At 45.4% G+C, this 12,136-nt stretch overlaps 1 protein-coding gene across 1 annotated transcript in view; it reads right to left on the reverse strand.

The window, feature by feature from the left end:
* The window catches only part of LOC140393227 (V-type proton ATPase subunit B, brain isoform), a 105,225-nt gene extending 93,419 nt beyond the window's left edge, over positions 1-11,806 (reverse strand). Inside the window, exon 1 of the mRNA XM_072479481.1 lies at positions 11,617-11,806. Coding sequence (XP_072335582.1) covers positions 11,617-11,722 — 106 coding nt within the window. The 5' untranslated portion in view covers positions 11,723-11,806. The remainder of the gene's footprint in view (positions 1-11,616) is intronic.
* Positions 11,807-12,136: the final 330 nt, after the last annotated feature.

Genomic DNA, 12,136 nt, shown 5'->3' on the forward strand with positions numbered 1-12,136 from the left:
CAACACAGATAAATAATGGGAATTTCAAAAAACATGGAAGGAGAGCTTAGGAATAGCATTTATAATGGTATAAAAACTGGGAGGTTATGTACCTTCCACAGAAGTTTCTGATGCAATGTTTAGAATTTCTTGATATTGCCAAGAGGCTACTCCCATCTGGGAGCTGGCACATCAATAACCAATTTCACATATCAAAGATATATGGAGCAATTTCCAGATCGAAGTCATGGCAATAGAGATAAAACAGTCCCAAGTTGGAGGTAGTGAGAAAGAGCATATAAAAGCACAGAATGCACAGTATTAGACAATGTACTACAATGTCCAAAAGTGTAACTACAAAAATTCTCAAAAAACTTTTGTGAGGAAGTCCAATATTTTCCAGCTTTTCACCTAACTCCCCTGACTTGCATAGATTTGGCACCTTTGACACAATAAACATTAAAGTTTCCACAAATAGGCACGGAAAAATCTATGAACAGTCGTACAGAAGACCATAAGACACAGGAGCGGAAGTAAGGCCATTCGGCCCATCGAGTCCACTCCACCATTCAATCATAGCTGATTTCAACTCCATTTACCTGCTCTCTCTCCATAGCCCTTAATTCCTCGAGAATTCAAGAATTTATCAGCTTCTGTCTTAAAGATACTCAACGTCCCGGCCTCCACCGCCCTCTGTGGCAATGAATTCCACAGACCCACCACTCTCTGGCTGAAGAAATTTCTCCTCATCTCTGTTCTAAAGTGACTCCCTTTTATTTGAAGGTTGTGCCCCCGGGTCCTAGTCTCCCCAGCTAATGGAAACAACTTCCCTACGTCCACCCTATCTAAGCCATTCATTATCTTGTAAGTTTCTATTAGATCTCCCCTCAACCTCCTAAACTCCAATGAATATAATCCCAGGATCCTCAGACGTTCATCGTATATTAGGCCTACCATTCCTGGGATCATCTTCTTGTTTGAGGAATGGATTAACCTTAAACAAATGCAATGCGCAAGATTGGTTGTGGAAGCAAAGGCAACTGATGTTGCTGTTCATGGAGAGGGAGGAATAGGTGCCACAACAGTCCCAAGAGGATGCCAAGGAGAGCAGAGGGTTCACATGGAGTAGGTAATACTGAATAATAATCTTTATTAGTGTCATAAGTAGGCTTACATTAACACTGCAATGACGTTATTGTGAAAATCCCCTGCCGCCACACTATGGTGCCTGTTCGGGTACACGGAGGTAGAATTCAGAATTCACCTAACAAGCACATCTTTCAGGACTTGTGGGAGGAAACTGGAGCACCCAGAGGAAACTCACGCAGACACGGATAGAAAGTGCAGACTCCGCACAGTGACCCAAGACGGGAATTGAACCCAGGTCCCTGGCGCTGTGAAGCAACAATGCTAACCACTGTGCTAACGTGCCACAGATTACAGCAAAAAACCACACCAACCTCCTCAGAAGACCACCATTGGACACAACCGACAGAATACCCTTCGTCGTCCAGTACTTCCCCGGAGCGGAGAAACTACGTCATCTTCTTCACAGCCTTCAACACGTCATTGATGACGATGAACATCTTGCCAAGGTCATCCCCACACCCCCACTACTTGCCTTCAAACAACCGTGCAACCTCAAACAAACCATTGTTTGCAGCAAACTACCCAGTCTTCAGAACAGTGACCACGACACCACACAACCCTGCCATGGCAATCTCTGCAAGACGTGCCAGATCATCGACATGGATACCACTATTACACATGAGAACACCACCCACCAGGTACGCGGTACATACTCGTGCGACTCGCCCAACGTTGTCTACCTCATACGCTGCAGGAAAGGATGTCCCGAAGCGTGGTACATTGGCGAGACCATGCAGACGCTGCGACAACGAATGAACGGACATCGCGCAACAATCACCAGGCAGGAATGTTCCCTTCCAGTCGGGGAACACTTCAGCAGTCAAGGGCATTCAGCCTCTGATCTCCGGGTAAGCGTTCTCCAAGGCGGCCTTCAGGACGCGCGACAACGCAGAATCGCCGAGCAGAAACTTATAGCCAAGTTCCGCACACATGAGTGCGGCCTCAACCGGGACCTGGGATTCATGTCGCATTACATTCATCCCCCACCATCTGGCCTGCAAAATCCTACCAACTGTCCTGGCTTGACACAGTTCACACCTCTTTAACCTGGGGTTACCCCATCTCTGGATCTGTAAAGATTTAATCACCTGCTAATGCTCGTATTCCAAGCATTGTTTGGCATCTTTGAATCTGTCTATATATGTGTTTCTGGAACATACCTCTTCATTCACCTGAGGAAGGAGCAGCGCTCCAAAAGCTAGTGACATCGAAACAAACCTGTTGGACTTTAACCTGGTGTTGTAAGACTTCGTACTGTGCTCACCCCAGTCCAACGCCGGCATCTCCACATCACAGATTACAGAATGAAGGACAGCAGAAGAGTAACTGGGAGGCGGGGTGCTACAAGTGGGAATACGATTTATCTATATTAGATTGAATAGAACAATTAAACTCTTGCTAAGCTTACTATTATGACTAGTGCTCCAAATAGAGCTGTATAATGCTTACAAACCGCAGTGGTTATCATTGGTTTCTTACAGGCTACGTAAACACATAATTTCCAGAGTATAATGTGTACCAGAAAAAGGAAGAGAAAGGAGAGGAAGGATTCTGCTTCCTTTATTTCGGTTTCTTTTTGACCACTTTTAGATTTGCAGCTTGGAACTTACGCAAGTTTACAGAACAAACGTAAGTTTGCACAATAGCGAAGTTATCCCAGAAATAAGTTGTATATAATGAGAATGAAATTACAAACTTAGCAGTGCAAAAATGCTTACACCCCAATGCATGCTGACTTTAGCTAGAGGGCTAATAGTGTGGGCCACAGTTCCTCGCAAGGTGCAGGAAAAACAACTTGAAATTTTCTAACAAGACGTCACCCTGTCAAGCAAAATAGATTTGGTGATCAATTTGTTTCCTCTTCACTAATGGTGCACTACACTATTAGTCACAAATTCCGTAGTGGAGTGCAGAACACCAGACTCTTTCAAGAAAAGACACTGAAATCAAAAGAAGTAGAGTGGATATAGAGTGAAAGGATGAAATCAAATAGAATGAAGGGTCTGATTTATTGGATTTATTATTTGATACATTTGCAAACTATTTATTTTTTCTGCTTGCAGTGGCTCAGTTCAGCAAATTTCATTCGCAAACGAGTAGCCACAAGAATATTTGACACACAAGCATTTATACCACCAAAAAGATTGAAACTGAAGGTTTTCTCATCACTATTGCCACAATACCAATTTGAGAACACAGCGGATTCAAATTATTGAGCAGAAAAAAAACTGCAGTACCTATGAAAGGAGCTAGAGTTTTGGTTAATAAAAATTTTCCACACTGCATCTTGCGTTCAACCACAGAAATTCGGGAATGGAGAAAAAAAATATAGTATCCCTCCAGTGTAGAATGAGGCCATTCGGCCCATCGAGTCTGCACCACTCCACCCTATACCAGTAACCCCATAAACCTAACCTGTACATTAAGGGGCAATTTATCATGGCCAATCCACCTAACCTGCACATCTTTGGACTGGGGGAGGAAACCGGAGCACCCGGAGTAAACCCACGCAGATACATTCAGAAGGGGATTGGATAGTCTGAGGAGAAAAAAAATTGAGATATAGGGAAAAGGTCACGGGTAAGATCAACTTTCTTTGTAAGAGGCAATACAGACTGTGAGGGTTCATGACCACTTTACGTGCTGTACTACACTAGGATTGATGTGGAGATGCCGGCGTTAGACTGGGGTGGGCACAGTAAGAAGTCTTACAATACCAGGTTAAAGTCCAACAAGTTTGTTTGGAATCTCTAGCTTTCGGAGAATTTCTCACCCGATGAAGGAGGAACTCTCTGAAATATAGTGATTCAAACAAACCTGTTGGACTTTAACCTGGTGTTGTTAAGACTTTTTACTATACTAGGATTCTATGAGAGTTTGCACTGGTTTAAAAATGAACTTGGTAAGTCTATTTACTTAAAAAAAAGCCCATTGGATCAATCACATTTTATACTTTACCCATTCGTAGATAAAAATTGAACAAATAATGCCTGACCTGAATATTTAGAAACTACATTTCTCCTGATGTCTGTCTGCCTGGCCCTCTTTCTCCATGCAACATCCTCATTCCCATGGGTTGCTAATCATGACTTATACCAGTGTTTTTTAAACTACTTTTTCCCGGGGCCCACTTTTGCCAACCAGCTGACCTTTGCAACCATGCCGGCCGACCATCACGACACATGCCACGTTTGCTTACCTTAATGCAAAACTGGAGCCTGCTTGGTCCTCACGATCTCACTCCAGTAGGAGAGGGCAATGCGCATATCAGGTCCAGAATTTAGCCAGTTCCTCTGTGCTGCCTTCAACTTTGTGAGAACGGAAAATCCATTCTCGCACATGTAGGTCATAATGAAGGGCAATAGCAACAAAATGCTTATTTTACTCAGCACTGGATACTTCTGAGAGATGCTACTCCAGAATGCTGACAACCTCATGGGTTTTCGGTAGGTTTTTAATGTGATGTCACAGATCAGGTATAGCAGCACAGTCTTTTCATTTGGAGTCAAATGTAAATTAATAACCGACTCTGGGGTCTCAACCTCAAAAGGAATTTTTTACCCACCACTTCTCATCAAAATACAAAACTGCTCTCATTTGCCTGTACTTCCCTGCTTTTAAGACACATGGGCTTTGCATCTTTATTTGCATTGGCACAATTGACAATGTACTATTCAAAGAAGAGCAGGAGAGTTATTCCCAGTCTTTTGTTCAATTTTATCCCTCAATCCATATTACAAAGAGATTATCTCGTGATTGTGGGAGTTTGCTGAACACAAATTGGCTACCACATTTCCTACATTACACTTCAGAAAGTATTTCATTGGCTGCAAGGTGCTTTGAAATGTCTGGTAGTTGTGAAAAGCTTTTATAAATGGAAGTTTTTATTTTAAAGTCAGAGCCTCTTCAACATTTTAGATTGACAGAAGTTGGATCCTCAGTTTCCAATTTAGCAACATCAATTTTCTGGCCTGCAGAAGCAAATATTGTCAGCTCTAAGGCCAAAAGCTCAAATGTTAATTTCTTGCCATCTCCCAAAATTATTGGTCAGAGTACTGGAAAATCCCAAACGTAGCTATACAAGAAAAATAAAGGGAGGGGGGGGGGGGGCGGGCTCAGTAAGATTTTTAATATAGCTTCTTAATTTCCATATCTTTCCAAAAAAAGCAAGTCACCAAAATTAATAGTTTCTCCACTAATATTGGCATGACAACAGCTGGAAGCGGATTGATGTCATCCTGCAAATGTGGGTAGATACAAACCATGTATTCCCCTGGTCTTTTAGTACATTCCTCTAAATAATGCTTTATATATGAACATATGAATTAGGAGGAGCAGGCCGTTTGGCTCCCCGAGTCAGCTCTACCATTTGAGAAGATCATGGCCGATCTGACTGTGGCCTCAACTCCATTTTCCTGTCTATCCCCCATATCTTTGGCTCCCTTGTGGATCAAAAATCTATCTAACTCAACTTTTAAAATACGCAATGACCTCGTGTCCACTGTTCCCCAGGGAAAAGAATTCCACAGACCAACCTCAGAAAAAACATTCTCATCTCTGCCTTAAGTGGAAGGCCCCTTATTTTTAAAGTTCTAGTCTCTCCCAAATGGAAAAACATCCTCTCAGCTTCCACACTTTCCATTCCCTTCAGAATCTTCTATATTTTGAGAAGATCACCTCTCATTCTTCTCAATTCTAATGGATACAGATACAATCTTACTTCAAAAGGTAACCCCTTCATCCCAGGAATCAATTGAGCGAATCTTCTCTGAACTGCTTCTGAATGCTATATCTTTTTTTCAAGTATTTAATTCTCCCTTTAAAAACACATTTAAATTAAGAGCAAGAATGCCCAAATCCATCCCAATATTCAAAGAGGTGTAAGAAGTCAGTTCTCTACAATAGCCTGAGTTTTATACTACAGCTTGTAGTGCTTAAGACAGGAAGACGAGCATTGCTGCAAGTACTTTTGAAACATTTACAAAGCCTCACAACTTCTCCATTTGAAGTATTCTACTAATTTGAAGTATTCTAACTGTGTCAGCTAGAACCATGTCCCTCATTATAGATCAAGAAACCTCAGAATTAAGTACTATTTGCTCAACCAAATTTGTTAAATTATCCATTAAGGCATAGGAAATCTATGATGCCCAGGAATGTCTTCCCATTTTCTCATTAATTTTTAATACAGTACTACTGAACTTCCAAGATCAATTCTGCTTCTAATATCATAAATAGAACAATTTAAAAATAGTTTTTTTTAAATGAAGAGGGGGTTGCCAGTACACTTTTTATATACTCTTGATATTGCACCCAAAGATATGGAGCTCCGTTGGAGCTTACGCACGCCAAGCACGGATTTCGAGACGGCGTGGGGATGCCCACAATGGAAAGCTGGACGGAAGTTCCCGCTGCCGGCGGAGAGGCGCCACACCAGAAAACAGGTGCGGTGGGACGGAGAATCCTGCCCACGATTTGTCAGCATGAACGAAAATAAATGTAGTACGTATCAGAAATAGGGCAGCACGGTAGCACAAGTGATTAACACTGCGGCTTCACAGCGCCCGGGTCCCAGGTTCGGTTCCCTGCTGGGTCACTGTCTGTGCAGAGTCTGCACGTTCTCCCCGTGTCTGCTTAGGTTTCCTCCGGGTGCTCCGGTTTCCTCCCACAGTCCAAAGACGTGCAGGTTAGGTGGATTGGCCATGGTAAATTGCCCTTAGTGACCAAAAAAGGTTAGGAGGGGTTATTGGGTTACGGGGATAGGGTGGAAGTGAGGGCTTAAGTGGGTCGGTGCAGACTCAATGGGCCGAATGGCCTTCTTCTGCACTGTATGTTCTATGAAATGGGGGACTAATTATAGTAACTTAAAAGTGCACCCTCTGAAACACCACATCTGAATAGTCCTTGGTTCGTAGTCAGTTAGACACTAGAGTTTTACAGCACAGAAAGAGGGCCTTTGGTCCATCGTGTCCATGCCAACCATTAGGTACCTAGCTATTCTAATCCCATTTCCCAGCACTTGGTCCGTAGCCTTGTATGCTCTGGCATTTCAAGTTATTATCTATATACTTCTTAAAAGTTTTAAGGGTTCCCACCTCTATCACAATTTCAGGCAGTGGGTTTCAGATTGCCTCCACCCTCTGGGTGAAAAAGCTTTCCCTCACGATTTCCTCTAAACCTCCTGCCCATTACATAGAGACTCATAGAGAGTGTCACAGAACCCCATTGAGTCTGCACCAAACCTCTGAAAGAAGACCCCAGACCCACTCCCCCAATACCCTAAATAACCTTTTGGACACTAACGGACAATTTAGAATATCCAATCCACATAGCCTGCACATTTTTGGACTGTGGGAGGAAACTGGAGCACCCAGAGGGAACCCACGCAGACACGGGGAGAAAGTGCAAACTCCACACAGACGACCACCAGAGGCCAGAATTGAACCCGGGTCCCTGGCGCGGTGTGGCAGCAATGTTAATCACTGTGTCTCTACGTTACCTTAAATCTATGCCCTCTCGTATTGACCTTTCCACTAAGGGGAAAAGTACTTTCCTATCCACCCCATGTCCCTCATAATTTTATACACCTCAAATCAGGTCAGCCCTCAACCTTCTCTGTTCCAGGGAAAACAACCCCAGTCTATCCAGTCTCTTGATAGCTGAAATTATCCAGCCCAGGCAACATCCTGGTGAATCTCCTCTACACCCTCTCTAGTGCAATCACTTCCTTTCTCTAGGGTGGTGACCAGAACTGTACATGGGACTTCAGTTGGGGCCCAAACAGCATTTTATACAGCACCACATAACCTCCCCTCCCTGCTCTTACATTCAACGTCTCAGTTCAGAAAGGCAAGAACCCCACAGGCCTTCTTAATCACCTTATCTACTTGTCCTGCTGTCCTCAGAGATGGTGGACCTGCACATCAAGGTCCAACCAGTCATTGTATATTCCCTTGCCTTATCCTCCCAAAATGCATTTTCTCATTTTTTGTATTTGTTAAATTCCATTTACCACTCTTCTGCCCATCTCTATCGTCCTGTAATCTGCCTTGTTCCTCACTACGTACCACACCACCGGTTTTTGTGTCACTTGTGAACTTACTTATCATTCCTCCTAAATTCACATCCAGATCATTAATTATGCCAAAAACAAGGTACCCAGCACCGATCCCTGCGGAACACCATTGGACACAGGCTTCCAGTCGGAAAAACAACCTTCAACCATCACCCTCTGCCTCCTTCCACTGAGCCAATTTTGGATCCAGTTTGCTAAACTGCCCTCGATCCCTCCACATAACATAGAAAAATACAGCACAGAACAGGCCCTTTGGCCCACGATGTTGTGCCGAACCTTTGTCCTAGATTAATCATAGAATTTACAGTGCAGAAGGAGGCCATTCGGCCCATTGAGTCTGCACCGGCTCTTGGAAAGAGCACCCTACCCAAGGTCAACACCTCCACCCAACTCCAAGGGCAATTTATCAGGGCCAATCCACCTAAGCTGCACATCTTTGGACTGTGGGAGGAAACCCACGCACCCGGAGGAAACCCACGCACACACGGGGAGGATGTGCAGACTCCGCACAGACTGTGACCCAAGCCGGAATCGAACCTGGGACCCTGGAGCTGTGAAGCAATTGTGCTATCCACAATGCTACCGTGCTGCCCTTAAGAACAAATTAATCTACACTATATCATTCTACCGTAATCCATGTACCTATCCAATAACTGCTTGAAGGTCCCTAATGTTTCCGACTCAACTACTTCCACAGGCAGTGCATTCCATGCCCCCACTACTCTCTGGGTAAAGAACCTACCTCTGACATCCCCCCTATATCTTCCACCATTCACCTTAAATTTATGTCCCCTTGTAATGGTTTGTTCCACCCGGGGTAAAAGTCTCTGACTGTCTACTCTACCTATTCCCCTGATCATCTTATAAACCTCTATCAAGTCACCCCCTCATCCTTCTCCGTTCTAATGAGAAAAGGCCTAGCACCCTCAACCTTTCCTCGTAAGACCTACTCTCCATTCCAGGCAACATCCTGGTAAATCTCCTTTGCACCTTTTCCAAAGCTTCCACATCCTTCCTAAAATGAGGTGACCAGAACTGTACACAGTACTCCAAATGTGGCCTTACCAAAGTTTTGTACAGCTGCATCATCACCTCACGGCTCTTAAATTCAATCCCTCTGTTAATGCCTTCTTCACAGCTCTATCCACTTGAGTGGCAACTTTCAAAGATGTATGAACATAGACCCCAAGATCTCTCTGCTCCTCCACATTGCCAAGAACTCTACCGTTAACCCTGTATTCCGCATTCATATTTGTCCTTCCAAAATGGACAACCGCACACTTTTCAGGGTTAAACTCCATCTGCCACTTCTCAGGCCAGCTCTGCATCCTATCTATGTCTCTTTGCAGCCGACAACAGCCCTCCTCACTATCCACAACTCCACCAATCTTCGTATCGTCTGCAAATTTACTAACCCACCCTTCAACTCCCTCATCCAAGTCATTAATGAAAATCACAAACAGCAGAGGACCCAGAACTGATCCCTGCGGTACGCCACTGGTAACTGGGATCCAGGCTGAATATTTACCATCCACCACCACTCTCTGACTTCTATCGGTTAGCCAGTTCATTATTCAACTGGCCAAATTTCCCACTATCCCATGCCTCCTTACACTAAATCCACTGCTTTACCTTCATCCACATGCGTCACCTCCTCAAAGAATTCAATAAGACTTGTAAGGCAAGACCTACTACCCCTCACAAATCCATGCTGACTATTCCTAATCAAGCAGTGTCTTTCCAGATGCTCAGAAATCCTATCCTTCAGTACCCTTTCCATTACTTTGCCTACCACCGAAGTAAGACTAACTGGCCTGTAATTCCCAGGGTTATCCCTAGTCCCTTTTTTGAACAGGGGCACGACATTCGCCACTCTCCAATCCCCTGGTACCACCTCTGTTGACAGTGAGGACGAAAAGATAATTGTCAACGGCTCTGCAATTTTGTCTCTTGCTTCCCATAGAATCCTTGGATATATCCCGTCAGGCCCGGGGGATTTGTCTATCCTCAAGTTTTTCAAAATGCCTAACACATCTTCCTTCCTAACAAGTATTTCCTCAAGCTTACCAGTCTGTTACACACTGTCCTCTCCATTGTAAATACAGAAGAAAAGTACTCGTTCAAGACCTCTCCTATCTCTTCAGACTCAATACACAATCGCCCGCTACTGTCCTTGCTGGCTATCTTGTATCCCTCCAACGCCCTGTCTGAACCAAATTTCCTCAGCCTTACATAAGTCTCCTTTTTCCTCTTAAAAAGACATTCAACCTCTCTTGTCAACTATGGTTCCCTCACTCGGCCATCTCTTCCCTGCCTGACAGGGACATACACATCAAGGACACGTAGTACCTGTTCCTTGAACAAGTTCCACATTTCACTTGTGTCCTTCTCTGACAGCCTATGTTCCCAACTTATGCACTTCAATTCTTGACTGACAACATCGTATTTACCCTTCCCCCCAATTGTAAACCTTGCCCTGTTGCACGCACCTATCCCGCTCCATTACTAAAGTGAAAGTCACAGAATTGTGGTCACTATCTCCAAAATGCTCCCCCACTAACAAATCTATCACTTGCCCTGGTTCATTACCAAGTACCAAATCCAATATTGCCTCCCCTCTGGTCGGACAATCTACATACTGTGTTAGAAAAGCTTCCTGGACACACTGCACAAACACCCCCCCCCCATCCAAACTATTTGATCGAAAGAGTTTGTTTGCACTCAATGTTTGGGAAGTTAAAGTCACCCATGACTACTACCCTGCACCTTTTCAAAATCTGTTCCGCCACATCTCTGCTACTATTTATTTATTTCTTTTTTAAAAAATAAAACCAGCCCGCCACTGCAATCAAGAGCTGGGTCGATTCCCCAGTGTGGGGCGGCAGGCGAGGCTAATCCAGTGTCAATAGCCCCAAGAAAAATCTTTCCCATGATTGTCAGCCGGGGTCAGAATTAAAGGTCTGGCTTCAAGCGAGTCACATGATTGAATCACATGACGCTGGGCGATGATCCTGGCACGTGACTGGGCTGGGATCGGGTTCCCAGATAGAGTCCAGGCGGCACAGAGGATGACAATCGGCCTTTAAACAAAAGCCGGCGGCTGGACCCACCTGCTGGCACGGGGCAGTGGGAAGCTTTCGGGCGGCGTTGGCTGGGGCGAAACAAAACGCCGCAGCTTGCCACGGGCAAAATAAAACGTCCAAACGCCTCAACTCAGCAAATAAAAATTGCTCGTATCATCTATCCTTAAAGTGAGACTGCCACGTATCAGAAGTGCGACCGGCCATTCCCCCACCCCGGCCATTCCCCCACCCCCGGGCCCAGGACACCCCGAGCACGGACCGGGACCGACCGGCTCCAACCAGCCCGAACCCTTCAAACTCGCGCCGATTAAACGTTCGCCGAGCACATACTCAGCCTGGGCTGGGAGTTGTAGTTCCTCCCCGCCGCCAGTGCCTGTTCCCGGGCTGGGAGGTGAGGTCCGTTGGCCACAGCCGCCTGCTCCACCATCAGCGACATCGTCTTCTCCGTCTCCTTCCTTCCCGAACCCCCTCACCGCCTCCAAAGTAAAACTACCCACTCCGGCCGTTCGTCGGCGCAGCTGTGCGTGCGTCCTGCGTCACGCCGTTCTCCAGCCACGCCGCGACGTGCCGCGCGTTTCCAGGGAGACGACGTCGCCTCTCGGGTGCCCCAAGCCAGTCGCCTGACGGACGATAATGGCCGACCGGCCGGGGGGCGTCTTTTCGCCTCCGACTATAATTTCGGTCGAAACGCTCTCGCAGGTAGTTGACGTTTGAATTTTTACCCCACGAGCACCTCGACTCACCAGTCTGTCCAAAACCTTTGCCACCTTCACCTTGATCAGCCAAGTTTAATATTCTGTCAGCCTCCTCTGGAGGTCCTCAGCATCACAGATGTCAGTCAGGCTTCAGC

Source organism: Scyliorhinus torazame, chromosome 16, assembly GCF_047496885.1.
Source record: "Scyliorhinus torazame isolate Kashiwa2021f chromosome 16, sScyTor2.1, whole genome shotgun sequence".
Lineage (NCBI taxonomy): Eukaryota > Metazoa > Chordata > Chondrichthyes > Carcharhiniformes > Scyliorhinidae > Scyliorhinus > Scyliorhinus torazame.